This window comes from Ambystoma mexicanum, chromosome 14, assembly GCF_040938575.1.
Source record: "Ambystoma mexicanum isolate Mex_15411 chromosome 14, UKY_AmexF1_1, whole genome shotgun sequence".
In the NCBI taxonomy this organism is placed as follows: domain Eukaryota; kingdom Metazoa; phylum Chordata; class Amphibia; order Caudata; family Ambystomatidae; genus Ambystoma; species Ambystoma mexicanum.
In genome coordinates this window covers 438447129-438466268 of record NC_090940.1, presented here as the reverse complement: position 1 = coordinate 438466268, position 19140 = coordinate 438447129, and the positions used below count along the sequence as shown (strand labels likewise).

The following is a 19140-nucleotide window of genomic DNA, read 5'->3' as shown; positions in this document are numbered from 1 at the left end:
CGCAGAGTACTGGGATGAGGCTGCCAGCGCGGATACATGGAAGTGGGTCTAGGAAGGAATGAATCGGACGGCCTCAGCCGAAGGCAGCAGGCCGCTTCTAATTCTCAGGGAAGGAAAAGGAATATGTAAAGTATTGGATAATGGCACAAAGGAAAGGAAGGAAACAATTAACACACTAGCTGCGAACTCGAAAAGGAGAGTAGGGACGCGCAGCGCCGCAAGGGCGTGCCTGTTTTTTAGGAAGCCAGGGCTCCTGCGTAAACGCTAGACCGCAGAGTGACTGAGATGCCGGCCATGTTGGGAGGAGAACGGCTTCAATGGTGAGGTGCACCATGGACCAGGAAGTCCAGAAGGGGCGTAAACGGCGAATCATGTCAACAGAGGTCGGATGGTGGGTGAAACCGTGCCCTTATTCAACCTAAACACGACTCGAATCAGTGTGCGGCATTGATCTGGAAAAAACATGGTGGACGCGGCTGAAACTTAGCGGGGAGCTCTGTACCGCTGGGGCCTGGTGGGAGATGAAGACCTAATCCGAAGACCGCAAAGGAAGTGCCCCAGCCTGCCGGCATTTAGAGGGTATTGGGCTGGCCCCTCGAGCAAGCAACCGGAGAGAACCAGCTTGCCAGTAGACAGCGATGGAGGAAATGAGAGACAGATTGCACGGCCCACATAACTGCTGCAATGCTCAGAGGGACTTCTATGACAGCCAGTAAGGATAGAGCGCACCAGCAGAAGCCCGGCACCCGACGTGTGTTCATATAAGCCCAACATCCCCATGAGCAGCGCAGGCAACGGATCACTCACTGAGCGACAATGGAATCCATAGACACAACCTTGCCCAAACCGAAAGACACTGAACAGCAACGTGGCAACGGTGCCACGCTGCCCGGGGCTCACAGCTCAAACAAGCTCAAGGTCGGAAATTATGCCACACTGCATGAAGCACCTGGAACAGTAAATTGGCTGCAGCCATACATTTAAACAGTCAACTGCTTACCCATAAGATGCAACTTGATTAGCGAAGCTCCCTTGGGGCATGAGGAATTTGAGTGCGAATGAAGGGAGTGCACTGACCACAGAAACCCTCGTTTGGTAACAGGGGCGGAGTGAGCAATTTGGGCAGAGCACAGTCAGTGTGAAAGCCATAATTGTTGCTAACCAAACAGGGCAAGACAAACGTCGACGCTTTCTCTTGCCCTGGACCCGTGCACGGCCCTCAAATTCCGCAGCTTCCACCACGATCCAGTGGCCATGGAGCTGGAGCAGGGGCAGAACTTACCAGAGATACCAGGGGATGATCGCAACAGCTCAACCAAGGCTGACATCTGACTCCTTTTGGGAGAAATCCGATTGATAAAATCCAGCCTGACTGAGAAAGTCACTGACCTGCAGACCAGAATGGTTAAAGTGAAGGACCGTATAGAGGCCTTGAGAACTATCAATTGTCGGGTGACCTCATGGCAATGAACAGCGAAGCTCCGTTTCTGGGCTTAGAACAAAGAGAGAGAGAGATGTTGAACTGAAGCTGGACAACCTAGAGAACGGAGATCAAATATATGCATAATGGGCCTAAGTGAGATGCCGGGAGAAACCCCTTCGTCGCTAGAGAGTCGAGTAAAGGCCCTAATGATATCACTGTTCGGCCCCGCGTAATCTCCCAACTTTGAGATCGACAGGATACACAGAGCCGGAGGCCAAGCGAATGGCCCGAGATTGGTCCTCACCTAATATTATTTTAGACAGAACCAAGAAATTCTGCAGAAGGCAAGGGAGAAATAGCCTATTGACTATGAAGGATCCAACATTAGAATATTTCAAGATCTGTCACCAACCACTCTCATAAAACAGAAAGGCTGCCACCCACTAACGACCTGGCTATGGGGGCAGGAAATTATCTGCTAATGAGGATTTCTGTTTTCGCTGAGCTTTTAACACTAGGGCAAGGGCTACCGCGTCACTTCGGAAGAGGAGGCTCAAGGGGTCCTGGAAAGCCTCCAAGCTGGCGTGCAAGGAACAGGCCGAGACAAAGCTCGAATGCCCAGGGGTCCTATGCACAAAGCTGCAGCCTCCTCGCCACGGAGAGGCCAAGTTCAAGGCACCAGGATGTACAAACGGTACAACCCACCCTGAAGGCTGGACCCTCAGCAGAAATTTGGAAGCCAATGATGTGCCTTCATTTCTATACATATGACTCCCAGTTATTACCACATTTATTAGATGAACTAATCGGGGTAAGATAGAAACATGGATTAAGACAAGTTGTGGTAGGTCCAGAATGTTCATTACGCTATGTGGGGACTGGTTCGTAACAGGTTGGAATATATTTGCGGGGTGTTTCCGCCATTAAGTAGATAACATGTTTTATTGGAATTTTGCTTCCCTGAAGTGTGGCCCTTCTTACTTTCGGGCGTCACAGTTAAAGAGGATGACCTATGATGGCATTATTCACAGGGGTTGGGGGGGAGGGATGCACATCTGAGGGGTAACATGGTACATCTCAGCACTCCTGAAGCTAGACAGAACCAGTGTAATGCATATACAAACCATGGACACAGCGCGCCACCTAGTATAGCTATTGGGCGTGTACACTAACCAACAAGGGCTAGAATAAGGCAAAAGACAAAACCACCATAGTAGCACATGATGGGATAAAGCTTGGGTCCCTAAAGCGCTCCATGTTGGTGAGAGAATTTAAACTTTCCAAAGTGGACGTGTTGTTTATACAAGAAACTTCATTCGCACAGGGAAAGGAATTCAAGATTGTAAGTAGGGAGATAGGAGGAACACTATGGGCCACAAGCGAACACAAAAAGGGGTTGAGTAGGCATCATATATGGGAAGTCCTTAGGTCTCCAAATAACGCAGATACACAGAGATGAGGATGGGAGATATATTGCACTGGAAGGAAGAGTGAGGTCCCAGGTGGTTAGTCTCTGATCAGCCTACGCACCCAATCAAAATCAGTTTCACTTTAGCAGGTTTCTCTTAGACTTCCTTGACAGTTGGAAAGAGGGACTGTTAATATATCAGACCCCGTAATAGATTGGGATTCAATGAGACTAGGCGCACACCCCCCATCCTACCCGACGAGAGGGATTCCCCGATCTGTTAAGGGCTAATCACCGAACTGACACGTGGCGGAAGGTAAACTCGCAAAATAAAGCATTCACTTTTTATTCCCCCCACGCCTCACTTATATTACATGCTAGTTGAAGTGGCATATGAATACACCATACTGATTGCAGCTATAGAGATAGTAGCATGGACAGACCACGAACTGTGCTCACTGGAATTGAATTTAGGCCCGTCCCCAAAAACAGAACGCAGATGGATCTGCAATGACACCCTCTATAAAGACCCACTGTTTAGAGAAACCCTTGCAGAGGAAATAAAAGAGTTATTTTGCCACTAACGACACAGGGGAACTGACATTAAAGAGTTTGGGAAGCAGCAAAGTCCACATTCCGAGATGTTTTGATTGCAGAAGGGGCACTTAGAAATAAATCCAGAGTGAAAAGGGAGCAAAAAAAATGAAACTAAAAAACTGTCCCTCCGAACACACCACAACGATAGCGAGGCACAGACTAGAATGCTCCGAAAAGAATTGAGTGACATTTGGCAAAGCAAGGCGCTGACACAACTGCGATATTCAAAGCAAATATTCGATGAGAAAGGCGACAAAGCCCACACTATCTTGGCTGTTCGCCTGCAAAAACAGCGGGCTGATAGGGAGATAAAATAAAAGATGAAAAAGGGAACGACTTGCTGAATCCAAGTGAAATTACGAAGCACTTTTCCAGATTTTATACCACCTTATATATTGCAGAGGAAGGAGGCACAGAGGACAATATTTATTAAGGTTTCCCCGCGCTCAATTACCGCATGAAAGCCAAGCAATTCTAAACAACCCAATAACTATCGAGAAGGTTCAGAAAGCCATCTCCAAATTGAAAGCAGGCTCAGCACCAGGACAAGACGGGTTTACACCTTAGTTTTATAAAGCTTACAGTAACTCCTTAATGCCCTTTTTAGTGAAACTCTTTAATAAAATCCACTAAACCAGTCAGGCCCCAGCCTCATTTACGGAGTCAAGAATTCTAGTAATACAGAAAGAAGGCAAGGATAGAGCATCATACCATCCAATATCTCTTAAAAACGTTGATGCTAGGATCTATGCAAGTGTCCTCGCCAGCCATCTATTTCAGGTATTGCCACAACTAATACACACAGATCAGGTTGGCTATGTGAGGGTTAGGCAGGGCGCGGACAACGTCCATAAAACCCTGCACCCGATTTCTTCCACTGATGAGCATGACGACTGTCATATCTTAATGTCAATCGACGTGGAGATTGTGTATCTACACAAGAGCCTAGATACAGAAGCAAAACAAATTGAGAGTTTATGTACATATAACACCATGGGACATAAACAATCTGGCTTTCGCCGTGCCCATAGCACAGTGTCCACTCTCTGGGATCTCAAATCCAACATCTTTAACATATTTAATAAGGGGAGCATAGCCTTGTTGGTGCTGTTAGGTCCGTCTGTGCACAGACTCTGCAGTACAATGCACTCCTCAGTCGCAGCAGCAGGCTGGGTACGTTCATTCTTATCTGACCGCAGGACCAGAGTTTTCTCTCAGGAGTCTAGCGCAGAGGAGTTTCTCTATGCCTCAGGGTTCTTGCGCGTCACACACTTTATTTAACAACTTTATGCTTCCATTATTCGAACAACTGGATGCTGCCGGCATAATTTTGGAAATTATGCTGATGACACGCAGTCCCTTGCGCCACTGTCGGGTGAATTATGATGCATACTCCTCCTCTCTTCATCATAACTGTAGCCTGATCCTATCTTGGATTCTGGCAAATAAAATGGAACTCATGGTTATTGGTACGGCACACCAGCTTCGTAAACTGGGCCAAGAATACCAGCATTTGGGCATCGCTGGCTGCTTAAATAAAACTCAATCCAAAGTAAAAACATTGGGAGTCACCCTGGACCAGAATCTAGCCATGAAGGCGCAGGTGAACAGTCAGGTTGCGGATACCTCTTATCACCTGAAGCTGTTGGCACAAGTAAGGCCGTTCTCCAACAACTGTGCCTTGAGGATACAGGGGCTATGGGCGAGCACTACTTTGTTGGTAAACCTTGTTAAAATTCATATGTAGTTCCTTATAAGGTAATTGGTGAAACCCAGAAACCCAATGTACACCACATTGGTACAAAAATATCGAACAAGAACATGTCTGGTGAAAATATTCACCAGACATGGGGGTCACCAAATGTTGTAGTAAAAATTACTGAATATCTTTTTTCATTTATTCTGTGGTAATATGTTCATTGTCAAGTAACAAAATTGTAGATGCATCAGATTTGTGTAAAATCTCTTCTTTACTTAAAGTTTATTCTCTTCATATGAGTAAGCAGAAATCACTAGCGCCGATGCATTTCGGACTGATGTCCTTCTTCAGGGCAAGTTTTTTGTTTTCTTCCTGCAATCCTCAGTGGGTCAATAACCCTGCTGCAGAGATAATTTTGTAACCTGTTAGTTCAAATCCTGTTGATTGGTGATTATATGCATCTGTCATATGGATACAAAGTGGTTCCATGGGAAGGGAAATTACGGGAAGTTGGCATGTAAGAAATAACTGGTGTGAAATATGCAAATTGTAATTATTGCTGTGCAAATTTTGCACCCCAATATTATTATTATATATGAAGCAACCCGATAGTCAAGGAAGCCATGAGGGATTTTTTTTTATTATGGTATGATATGGCATTTGTAATGCACCTATACACAAGTGTTTCAAGGCGTGACGAGGCAAAGAAGGGTAACAGGGAGAGGACAGAGACAACGATCTTACTAGGCCAAGTGACATTGAGATCGTGCAAGTGCAGCGGGAGGGGAAAAGTGCTGGGGTAGTTGTGGGGGGTTGCTGTACATGGGATCAAAACAATAACAAGGGGACGGCCACCAGGGGGCGCACGGATGAGTCGCCTCTCCGTGTGAGCTCCGTATTCAGGGTCCGGAAAGTGACAGTGAACCCCCACTTTGAGACCCCCCCCGGTGCTGATTTTCGAGCGAGAGGTCACGGACGGTGTCCTCCCCGTCTGGGAAAAAACTTGGCGAGAATCGGTGGCGGCATCACGACGAAAATAACTTTGGCCTCTGGCGCGGTGTGCGAGCTGCGGATCTTCCGTTGCAGGCCAGAGCGCACGCGGGAAGAGCCGTTTTCTGGAATTGCTCCGACGCGGTTCCTGAAGCTGTGCGCTGCCGCTCTATTTGGCTGGGAGCCCCCTCTCAGAGCTCGCCGACACCCCTACCGCCGCACGGTGAGTGGATCTCCCCCTCCCCCCCTTGCGCCACAAGACGACTGCCCCCTCCGCTGCCGGTCTCTGCTGACCTGTCTTCGGCCCCCGGCCCGGTGGCGCGGTGGGGCATAGCCCTCTCCCGCGACCGCCCTCCAAAGGAGCCCGGCACTCGCTGCATGACCGGAGGGGAGGGCTGGAGGAGGACCCGCACATATTGACCGTGGAGGAAGAAACGGTCTGCGCAGATATGGAGCCCCGGAGTGCCCTGTGGTGTCCCCCCCCCAGCGGACGTGGCTCTACCTAGACACCCTGCATGTGGTACAACACCGCATACCCCACAAAATCACCGGTACTGAGGGTTGGGCCCCCAAAGGATTGGGGCGTGTGCCTCCTCGAGTACCCCAGCAGCTATCACTGTGAGAACGGAAGCCTACACCGCGCACTGGCAACACACCTTGGAGTCCTCGCAGATCTCCTCTGGCAAACCCTTATGTCTCATCGTACTTGCTGGACGCGCTGACATATGCTTGTGTCTCTCCACCCGAAAGCAAATAGTCAGTCCAAACTTAACTTTCCCTGCTGCGCAATCCTACATGTATATCTCCGCAGTCAAGTACTGGTAAAAGATTTATGAGATTCTGGTGGCCCGTGTCCATATCAGAAATATTGTGCATCAGAGACCCAACACTACATCCATGGAAGATTAATAGGATCCTTCTTACCCTGCTGGGTGTTTCGGGGTCCCATCCCCCATGGACCCTAGGACCAAGTTGGCGAAATATACGTTCTCACCAATTGCCAGATCCCCCTTTTTGATTTCCACGATGTCATCAGCAGGGCCCGAGGCTGCTGCGACCAAGGCAGATGTAGCTGATTTGCTTGCTGAAATGAAAGGCATGCGAGCAGACATTGGCAGTAGGATAGATAAGATCACACAACGGATAGACAAAATGGATGACAGGCTCGAACAGGTTGAGCACAATCAAACATCTCTGAGTGTATTAGAAGCCCAGATGGATCACCGCATTGCCGACATAGCAAACAGAGAAAACGAATTGCGTCTTAAGGTCGACGACCTTGAAAACAGAGAGCGTCGCAACAATATCCGAGTTTTTGGTGTTCCGGAGAAAGAGGGTGAAACCGAGCTGGACCTGACACGCTCACTACACGCTATCCTGAAGCTCCTCTATAATGACGACACGATAGATGCACCTAAAATTGACCGAATCCACAGGGCTGGAGGTAGACCTGGAGGCCCGAGATCGGTCCTGGCCCGATTTCATAATTACGCGGACAGAGCACGAGTTTTGGACAAGGCCAGAAACGCTCCACAACTGTCCTTGGAAAACTCCGTTATCTCCCTCTACCAGGACCTATCCTCCTTCACACTAGCAATGAGAAAAAAGTGCTCTCCGATCACGAAAATGTTGAAGGACAAGGGTGCCAGATACCGATGGGGGTACCCATTCTCCCTCACCTTCGAGTGGGAAGGCTCGACAATGAGACTTGCCTCGGAAAAAGATATTGCCGACTGCATATCGGATCTGATAGACCCGCCGGAAGATGCTTCTTCTCATGAGGATCAGGGGAAATCTGGCGGCGAATGGAAAACCAAGGCTCCACGGCGGAGAAGGATTCCAGGTTCTAGGAAATACAGAAAGATGAACGCTTCCCAGGACATGGAACACTGAAAGTGTGTAGACTGTTCAGGTTATTCTGCTGAAGAGGTTATGGGTTTGTGTACAGGAGTTATCCTCCTGCTCCGCGACTTCCATAGATGGCCTGTAGGCCGAATTCCGATTGCTCATTTTCTCCACGAGCTAGGTATCCATAGCTCTGTGTGCCTCAGAAGCCCACCTTGCGATATGAAGTAATATTCACATTGTGTTGGCTCCTGGGGGGAGGTTGATGACTCTATTATTAGATTATTGCTAGCGTCAGAAGCGCATGAAAGTTGGGGGTTCACTGATATATGTGATTGTATTATGGTAGGACCGTCTGTTCTGCGGTCTTCACTGGTGGTCCGAGCTCGGCTGGGTGATGTTAACCTGGGCGAATCGGGCGCCGACTAAGTTGGGGCTGGGGAGGGGGGTGGGGGAGAGGGTGTTTGGGGAACGCACAGTTTGCACTAATTTTGACCCAATAGAAGCACAGATGCATCTCGGAAACATTGGGGTCTATTGTACGCACCGAACGACCTGGTCGTTGGCCTTTAGAAAATTCTTTGGGATCCACTCATATGACACTGACCCACACGTTGCAATAGCCGACGGGTTATGTGCCACGGCTCAGACGAAATGGCCGTTCACGTCCTTTGAACATATCTATGATGGCACCTATGTCCTGTAGCGACACATTACGCATTTGCACACTTAACGTCAAAGGCTTGAACTCCCCCACAAAACGATCAATGGTGGCCAGGGAATTCAGGCACTCGAAAGTAGACATCCTGTTCCTTCAAGAAACAAGATACCGGAGGGGTGAGGAGAGGGCCATACCATCACGGGAGATTGGGCTCGCTTACTGGAGCTCGGGTATACTGAAGAAGGCTGGGGTGGGGATTCTGATTCGCAAATCTCTGCGGATGACAGTTCTTGACATATGGACAGACACTGAAGGTAGGGCGGTCACGGTTGTGGGCAACATAGGGGGCATAATAATTACTTTGGCCACACTTTACGCACCCAATCAGGGACAAAATCGGTTCCTTCATAAAATCTCCGAAAAGGTCTTCAATATGGCTAAGGGGCACACTGTCCTGGGTGGGGACTTCAATACATGGATGGACAGCTCCATTGACAGACAAACCAGAGCCGACGCATTGGACCCGCCCGTTATCCGAACTGAGGCCGACATTAAGTTTACCCTTGACCTGTATGGCCTTGTTGACAGTTGGCGATATCTGCACCCGTTAGAAAGAGGCTTTACCTTTCACTCCCTCCCCCACGACACACTCACACACATCGACTATATTTTCCTTTCCAACGACCTTCTGCGCGTGCTGCAAGCCGCCACCATATATCCCTCCGCATGGTCCGACCACGACATGGTTGCGATTGACATGTCTTGGACTGAGCTCGCACCCCGAAATACCAAATGGAGGTGCAATGATTCCCTCTGGGCTGACTCAGTCTTTAAGGAGACCTTTGAAACCGAAATCGCGCAATTCTTTTCCACTAATGATACAGGAGAAGTGGGGAAGGTGTCTGTGTGGGAGGCAGCCAAGGCAACTTGGAGGGGAGTCCTCATAAGGGAAGGGGCCCGAAAGAAAAGGGAACGTGCCTTAGTGGAGAGGGGCATTAGGGAGAGGCTTGGTGTGGCCCAGAACCTGGCGCAATCTTCCCCGTCCGATAGGCCTAAGTACTTAACTGAATCCAAACAACTCAGAGAGGAATTGAGGATACTGATTGCTGGCAAAACAGCCCAGACCCTACAGTGCCTTAAGCAAAAGTATTACGAGAAGGGGGATAAAGCAGACGCTTTGTTGGCGGCTCGCCTTCGTGCACAGAAGGCGGAAAGATGGGTCGATATAATTGAGAGGACTGACGGCACTCTTATAGATACGACGGTCACGTCCCCGGAGGGCATACAAGAGGCATTTGCCTACTTCTATGAAGACCTATATATGTGTGACCCCCCTCCCCCTGTGGGATGCATAGACGCATATCTTGAGGACGCACGTCTTCCTACTCTCACGGGTACGGAGGCCGAATCCCTAGATACACCAATCACTGAGGATGAAGTTGACAATGCCATTAAGAGGTTGAAAATAGGGAAAGCCCCGGGGGATGATGGATTCACACCAGGTTTCTATAAAACATTCTCCAGCCTTATTGCCCCTTTCCTAGCATCCTTATTTAATCATATCTTCAATACAGGTCAGGCCCCCCCATCCTTCTCTCAGGCCCTCCTGGCTGTAATTCCTAAGGAAGGTCGAGACCCCAAATACTGTAGCTCTTATCGCCCCATATCACTCCTTAACATCGACGCAAAAGTGTATGCCAGAGTCATTGCGGCCCGGCTTGAAACATATCTCCCTAGATTAATACACTCCGACCAAGTTGGCTTTGTCCTGGGTAGGCAGGGCGCAGATACCATGAGGAAAACGCTACACTTACTTCACGAGGCACAGGGAATGAAGGGGGACCCATCTCTTCTGTCATTGGATGCTGAGAAGGCTTTTGATAGGGTGTCATGGGACTTTTTAGAAAGAGTGTTAGTGTCTAATGGGTTGGGACCGAAGCTCCGCTGCGCCATTAAAGCGTTGTACACCTCCCCCACGACGTCTGTGGCAGTGAATGGAGGATACTCTCGCTGGTTTCCCCTTGAGAGAGGAACGAGACAGGGTTGCCCAATGTCAGCAATATTATTTGTGATGTCCCTCGAACCATTGGCGCAGAAACTAAGGAGTGACAGTAGAGTTAAGGGCATCAAGGTAGGAGATCGGGAGTACAAACTGGGATTATACGCGGATGATATCCTGCTTCATCTGACGGACCCCTTAGAATCAATCCCAGCTGCGCTCAGCATAATTGAAGAATACGGTGCACTGGCCGGCTTAAGAATCAACACAGGAAAGTCAGTCCTCCTCCCGATTGATAAAGACAGGGACTCTGAGATCGCGCGCTTTGCCCCGCTAGGAGTTCAAGTCAGCCTAACTACCCTCCGTTACTTGGGCATCAATGTCACCCGTGACCTTGACTCCTTATATGGAGCTAACTTTCCACCACTATCACTCGCTCTACAGAAAGATAGCCAACGGTGGTCTAAGCTCACGATCTCCTGGATGGGCCGCTTAAATGCCATAAAGATGGTCTTTCTCCCCAAGATATTATATTTATTTCAGATGCTCCCCATTAGGATCCCCCCAGAATATTTCACAGCAGTGAGACAATTGTTCCTGACCTTCCTATGGCAGGGCCAGAAGCCAAGGATTCCGAGACCTTTACTCCAGCTCCGCAAAGACAACGCAGGAGTAGGCCTCCCGGATATGGAGACATATTACAGGGCGACGCTACTTAGGGTTCTCGTCCCGCACTTTAGGCAACGTTCAGAGCCTCAGTGGATAGCGCTGGATAATTATCACCTCCGTCCCTTTATTGTGTCCGAATGGTTGTGGGTCCCCAGATCTCAATTGCGGGAGGGAATCAGATCCCATCCTATCTTGGGCGCATTGTGGGCTGTATGGAAACCTGGCGGGAAAATGAAGGGCGTCACGACATGGCCATCTCCCTTGGGACACCTTTGGTCACCAGGAATTCGGGATGCAATCCCAGAACCGGGAGGCTATGATACATGGTATCAAGCAGGGCTGGAAAGGGCGGGTCAATTATGGCGCAATGGAACCTTTATAACCATTCAGGAGCTCCAGGAGGCGCTTGACATAGGCCCACTCTCAGTCTTCTTATACTTAAGACTCAAAGGGGTGATGACAAGGTCAATCTGGAAGGACCAACTGCAGAGGGATCTTACTCCGTTTGAAATGATCCTTGATCGATGTACGGGCTCCAGTGGCCTGATAAGTGCTATGTACTCGGCTTTGATCGAGGCTGATACTTCCTCCTCCCTGGTCCTTAAGAGCAGATGGGAAGTAGATATGGGTAGACCAATCTCGCAAAAATTGTGGCTACAAATTTGCAGACGTACTGCGAAATCCTCTATATCCTGCCAGTATAAACTGCATGCACTAAAGTTATTGTATAGGTGGCAGTATGACCCGATCAGACTCGCCAAGATGTATCAAGGGGTCAGCCCATACTGTTGGAGGGGCTGTGGGATGCGGGCTGATTACTGGCACATGTGGTGGGGGTGCACAATGGTTCAGACTTACTGGTCGGAGGTTCTTAGTTGGATTAAGGACCTGGACAATGAAGAAAGGGTACAGCACCCAATGCTCATTCTGTTTGGTCTGATTGAAACAGAGGACAAAGTTATAAAGGCATCCACGATGGTGCTCGGTCTTCTGATGGCTGCACGAGCCTGCCTCACTATGGTATGGAAGAGGCCAAAGCTCCCGAGTAAAACCGAATGGCTTGGGGTTGCCCAAACCCTCTACAGAATGGAACACCTGACTGCCGCCCTACGCGGAGACCTTACGGATGTTGAAAGTGCCTGGTCTGAGTTCAGAGCCAAACACGCCCTGTAAAATCAATGTGTGCAGACTATTGCTGTGATTTCTGTCAATACTAACGATGAACGATGAATTTCGTTATCGCGGCGTCACGGGCCGTGTCATATGTCCTGGTCGAATACTATATTTGTGCTCAAAGCTTTTCTTGATGTGGTCTTACTGTTTAATGTCGTTTTTCAATCCCATAGTTAGAAATGTTAAAGAAGGGAGGGGAGGGGGGAGGGAGGGAGCGAGATTGGGTATTACAGATTTTACTTGCAATATTGAGCAATTCTAAGGAACTAATGCGCATTCCATACGGAAACGGTACTCTACTTACAAGCCATTTACAATATCTTATTGATAAACTCTGTATGAAGATGATTGTTGACTTTGCATAAAATCAATAAATTTTGAATTTAAAAAAAAAAAAAAAACAATAACAAGAAGTGCGGCCAGCAGGTGGTAGGTGCAAGGATAAGTACAGAGAGCAAGTGTCCAAAAATGAGGGTAGGGGACTGTAGGTTTACAGATACAGACACAAGTGCAAGGTTCGCCGGGAGGCAGTGCGGGTGTGCAACTGTATGGGTAGGGACCTGGGCCTGAAATCAGAGGGTAGCCAGGTGACCAGTGCAGTATCAGACAGGAAATCAACAGGGGAGAGGAAGAGAGAAGGCAGAAGCAAAGAGGAAGGTCTTGAGGTACTTCCGGATCCGGAGAGGTTTCCCCCCAAGTTTCAGAGAGGCAGGGAGGCTGTTCCAGAGGGAGGTCCCAGCCGTAGAAAGATCTACCACCAACTCACTGCTTGGAGAAGCGATTGACCCTGAGGGAGTTGGAGGAGCGAAGAGCTCGAGTAGGAAGGTATTTATGAAGAGCGAGTTGGAGGTACTGAGGCCCCAGAAGGCCTTGTGGACAATGCACAGGGTCTTGAACTTAATCCTTGCAGCCACTGGGAGCCAATGCAGAGATTTCAGTGCTGGAGAGATACAATCCCTGGGTTTAAGGCCAAGGACAAGTCTCGCAGTCCTGTTCTGGATACCATAATTATGTAATAACAAAAGCTTTGAACTGCATCATTTTCAGGCACACCACAGGAGACAGATTAAATTATTTGTTGCTTGATCACACACTGGTTAAGTGGTGAAATAAAGATGTGGGAAATGTAAGCACTTGACCACATATTTATTTATTTTTTTACATTTGTAGAGCGCACTGCAGCCCATAGACATCGAGGCGCTATTACATGAAAGCGTAAGCAGCAAGATTATGTAAACATAAGGTACTTAGTTACAGAGAGAGGAGCGGAGCATAGTTACAAATGACGTTCGTCTGCCTGTAGATATAAAGGCAGGTAGGTTTAGACAAAAAGCCTAGTTTTTAAGGCTTTGCGGAAGGCTAGGTGAGAGTCAATCCCCCTGAGGAGCGAAGGTAGGGCGTTCCAATGTGAGGCTGCTAGGGCTGAGAAGCTCCAACCACCCGCACGTACTCTACAAGTCTTGGGGGTAGAAATCAGGTTGCTGTAGGCAGATCTGGTTGGCCTGGCCGAGGTGGGTCGTGAAATTCTCGGGGCAAGGTAGGGGGGACCAAGGTCATGGAGGCATTTATGGGTGAGGGAGAGGATTTTAAAGATGATCCTCTGCCCAATGGGCAGCCGGTGGACCTGCCTCCTAAGGTCAGAAATGTGGTCTTTCCTGGAAAAACCTGTAGCGGCCCTGAGGGCGTTGTTCTGGGCAAGCTGGAGCTTAGCTATGTTTTTACCGGAGGTCCCACCAAGGAGTGTGTTGCAGTAGTCCAACCTGGATCCTATGATGGCCCTAGCAATAGTGAGGCCATTTTGTGAGGATAGGAAGGGTCTTGCTGCGTAGATGAGTTTGGAGTAGTATCCCGATGAGGAGGCTATGGCATTAACATGTGCTATGGCATCTTCCCAAGTTTAGTGGATATAAATTTTACGGTTTTGGTTTCGTATGCGTAATAATTACTTTGTTTATAGCAATTCCTTGAAATGAACACACATTACGTAATATTGTCTCTCATAGTAAACTAACAGTACACTATATTAATCATCCTAGAAAAACATTGAGCAAAAATAGTATGGCTTTAGATTTATTTTGCCCATCATGCATAGACGTCACAGCAGCACAATGCAAAGTAATGTGAACCTAAACAAATCTCCCTTCGGTTTTAAAAACAAAGTCATTAGTCCACATCAAGAAGAATGATGCACCAATCGAATTTGTCATCACCCACAGACCTCTGCAGCTCTTCTCCCTTGCGCTCCAACCTTCACACGAAATTATGCGCAAGAGCTGGGAAGGTTTTCATCTGGCAAAGCGAAGTGAGGAAGACCTATTCGGGCGAATCCCGCAAAATACCGGAGGACGGTTGGCCGCCGCCATAGGTGCGAGTCTAGAAAGGCAGTAACTTGGCCTGAAATAGGATCCCCCCATACAGAGACAGCCAGCTGCAACATTCGTTCAAACTATCATTGCACATTGTCAGCACAATTGTACTATGGTACCGTGACCTATCCAGCTCTGGAGATCCGGCAGTCCGCTCGCTGTATGTGGACTCCTGTAGTAACTACATGTAGTATGCAAGGCGTGCATTGTAGCAACGTTTATCCATTACACTTTTCATGTTAGGATTTGTTGTTTCACAAGAGATTAAACATTGAAAATACAAGTTCCAGCATGCATTGTTCGGTTGCCTTTAAAGTCTTGGGAAATGCTCTGATATCAATGGGGCTAAGTGACGAGCATGCCTTCCTCGGGTACGCAATTCCTCCGGTACATCTCCGGTACTGAACAACCCGGTCAAGACAGCCGAAGAGCACAATAACCACTACTTCCATCTAGAGACTAGCCCGACCTCCTCCCGTATCATTTTGCCCACCGGCATTCACTGCCTGGAAACACAAAACAAGTCTCAAATAAAAGCCCTTACCATGTTGTCTGTTGTAGCCGTAGCTTCCTGTCGCGCTAGTTTTACGTCACCACACGTGCGACAGGAAACAGCCCTGGCACAAGAAAGCGGAACAGCAAACCATATCCCAGGAAAGGAAGCACAAATCTGGGGCGGAGCGGAAAAAGAGAGGTAAGAGCTGTCGCAAAAGGAAGTCCGGGGACAATATGACTGGGATAGATTAGGGAAAAGGAACAGAGGAGGCGAGGTGGTCAATACTGTACGGGAAGGTTATAGTACATGTGCCACGTCTGATAACACTAGGTTCTCATACAAATGAAGCCCCGCGAATAACTTAAAATAATACTAACACCACTGCGAATAACTTAAAATAATACACCATAACGATTCCACTCAATGAAGACTTTTTGAAACGTGGCTGCATGAAATAAGTATGTAAAGTTGGGTGAAGAGGTGATGCATACTTGCCAACATTCTGTGACCATAAAGATGTAGGATTTTTCAAGTTTTAAAAATAATAATTCGCATAACAATGACATCCGAGGACAATACCAAACATACATTGTGTGCACCATTGAAGCATTCTAAAATAATCAAGCCATCAAACAACAGCACAACAATGTAAGATGTTCAAATGTCAAAAATGTATAATTCGGAACAGTAAATTAACACCAATTGAATTATCATCTCAATAATTCATCTCATCTCACTTTCCGGGTATTATGAACAGGATTTGGCCTTGGTGAATAGGATATACCTCATCATTCAGGCATGGATGGCCTGCAATGGTCTTTGCCTGAATGATAACAAAACACGAATCATCATAATGGGGAATACTCAAAACATCAAAACATTGAACAATAGCTCCTCATCATTTGTCATAGATGGCAACACCATTAAAGTAGCAAAAGAGGTAAAACACTAGGTTTCTACCTCGGCTACTGTCTCTCCCTATCAAGGCAAGTGAATGCGATGGCCTCCAGCACCGCATACACCTCCAAGCTGATCAGAGCAGCAAAACCATTCCTGACTACTACCAACTGCCTGACCTTATCAAGAGCGTTGGTATTATCAGTACAGATAGACTAATGGTTGCATACTTTGTCCTGCAGCAGGGTCATATAAATTACCTGCCACTGTAAAAAGCGGTAGGATCAGTCACCCAAATATGCAGGCGGTAGGACTGCTTAAAAAGCAGTAGCCTACTGCCTAAATCTGTAGGGTTGGCAAGTATGGGTGATGATGAAGTGGGAAAAGGGACATTGAGCCTTAATAGTTGTTAGGGAGAATTCTCATTCTATGGGTAATTTCCCTCACCTAGTGAGTCCCCCAGCAGCTTTGCTGGATTTCTGGAGTTTACTTTTTCCACTTGGTAAGAGTGTGAGCCTTTTTCCCACTCTTACATGTGTTTTGCCATGTGTATTTCTACTGTTTGTGTGATAGTGGGCTCTGGAGTACACCACTCCATGAGCCTCACTTTTTATGTGTGTTACACAGCACCTACAGTGCAGTAACACAAGGTTGTCTTTGAGACTTCCCACTGACTCCATTTTTCTTGGGCTGACTACTGTCCCCCAGAAAACAGGTAAAGTTGCCATTTACTTTATGTAGTCATTTAAAACTACAGACCCAGTACACCCCATATTACATGGAGTACTGGAAGGGGTTAACTCCTATCCCTTTTTGTCTGTGGCTCTCTGTGCTTTGTTTTGCTCTTTTAACATTTAGACTTGGCTGGTGGCAGTGGTATCTACCCTAACTTTTCTACCACATTATACTATATAAACGTGGTACGGTTCCAGGCTATTATATTAGCCTCAAACATAAACCCGCTTGATCAAATACTCTTTCTTTTGGCTTTGCTCGGGTTTATTTGTCATTTCTTTCTGTTAAAGTCCTTCTTGTGTTTTACTTTGCGCAGCAAACCAGGTTTGCCTTCTATGTTCACCGTCTTTTGGCAGGCTTCTTCCAAGAAGCCCTCCTCTTGGCGCCTGGGTGTCTAGGTGTGCTGAATGTGAGGGAGGGGTGTAGTCACCCCCTGCACAGGGTATCCTTGGAAACCCAAGTCACACTTTATCGTGATTGGCTGAGGTGGTTGTCCGGGCCGGACAACCCCTCTGCTGTGTGATTGACAGCCAGGCTGTGTGAATGGGGGATTTTCGCATAAAAGGCAGGACTCTTGGGCTGGAAGTCAGAGTCGCCACTGGAACTGCAAGGAACCAAAGAGAAGCGGAGAAGAAGACAGCTGCTGCAACTACCGAGTCCCGGTGAAGCCCTGCTGCAGTCTTGAGCTATCTACCCTTCAACGACAAGAGAAGATCCAGTCCAGAGTCTTCTTCCCTTGAGCCTGGTGGGATCAACCAGCTCATCTTCCACAGGCAGAGGATTCTCTTCTTGGTCGAAATCGTTGCACACAGCTGTAGTGGTCCGGATAGCCACCTGAAAAGCCTCTCCTATTTTTAAGGAGCGCACTTTTTATTCACTGTTGCGTTTGCTGCTGCTGGTTTCATCCCTGGGTAGTGCAGATCACTCCAGATGTCCTCCTTCTTGTCCCCACGACTGAAGTCACAGGAACCGTGAGTCTGCAGGAACTACCGGGAACAACTGCCATAGCACCAGCTCTTCTTCACTTTGAATAAGGTACTGTGTCCAACTTTGAGGAACTGGGGTGAACCCCTTTCTCCTCACTAAAGGCTTGTCCTATCTTCCTTCCCTCTTTTATAACTTTTGCTTCCTCTTGTGACACTATCTAATTACTCCTGGCAATCTCGAATTGTGAACTGTACTGACCGTGTGATCCTCGGCAACAGGAACCCTGTTCCACTTGACACTGGCGCAGGCCTATTGACTTTTATTCACTAGTAGCAAAGTGTCCTCCAATTCTATCTGCCTTGACAAAAGTTTTGCCTTTGATTTTTATCCCCAACTCTCTTGTGTTGATTCATGCGCTAAGTGTGTTTTAACTCCGGTAACATTTCTTCCCGCGGGTACACTTATCTTTAGTAAGACTGAACTGTCATTACTGTCAAAAAGTGATTGTATCTGTACCCCGGTAACGTCGTTGTTTCACAACACAGGTCTGTCAAAACCAAAGGTACTTACCTTGAATTGTGCTGCACAAAGTGAATTGGTTGTGTGTAGTGTATTTTAGGTGTGGTTTTAAATTAATAGAAGTGAAGTGTTTTGCGAACAGATGGTCTAGAAATAAATGTACTTTTACTTTTCAACCAAAAACCTTGAAGTGTTTGCTTGAGTCACAGTAATTGTAGTCCTTTTTGTAATCTCTACTACTGCTCATTTGTTCTTGAGATAAGTCTGGCTGCTCCACTACTGCTACCACTTTAAGAGTGTAGTGCGGGCTTGTACCAAAGGTGAACTTGTAGTACCACTTGTAGTCTTAATTGTGTGTAGTGGTAAGGGCACTACACAGGATTCTGCCTAACAATAGTTTATTGTATAAATCGTGCAGTGTTTTTTAATTTTTTTTAAGTTTGTGGCAGTGTTAAGGAATGGTGAGGGAGGGTCTTGTCTTGGATCAGGAATGGTAGTGCATTAAGAGATTTTTTTTATCACCAATATCATAAATATTTTGTAGATTTGTGTGTTCTTGTACTGTTTTTCGTTCACTGTTTATTTTAAAACTGATGAACAATGTAAGCAACCTGTCTGACCTTTTAAACATTTTGTGTGTACGTAACTGGTGTTGGGCAAGCTTTCAGTTGACTAGTAGACAAACCGGTATTGAGTCTTAATGGCTACTACAGTAGGGCAAAGTGGGTCTGGATCT

At 47.5% G+C, this 19140-nt stretch overlaps 2 protein-coding genes across 4 annotated transcripts in view; one reads left to right on the top strand and one right to left on the bottom strand.

Annotated features, from left to right (window-relative positions):
* FCF1 (FCF1 rRNA-processing protein) overlaps positions 1-15596 on the bottom strand; it is a 204385-nt gene extending 188789 nt beyond the window's left edge. The window contains exon 1 of the mRNA XM_069637640.1: positions 15375-15596. Within this exon, the coding sequence (XP_069493741.1) occupies positions 15375-15377 (3 nt within the window). The 5' untranslated portion in view covers positions 15378-15596. The remainder of the gene's footprint in view (positions 1-15374) is intronic.
* Positions 15378-19140, top strand: part of AREL1 (apoptosis resistant E3 ubiquitin protein ligase 1) — a 1423594-nt gene continuing 1419831 nt past the window's right edge. For 2 of the 3 annotated variants that reach the window (XM_069637638.1, XM_069637636.1), the window contains exon 1: positions 15379-15524. The gene's annotated coding sequence lies outside the window, so the exon portion shown is untranslated. Of the gene's footprint in view, positions 15525-19140 lie in introns of all 3 variants that reach the window. The other variant, XM_069637637.1, reaches the window with a different exon arrangement.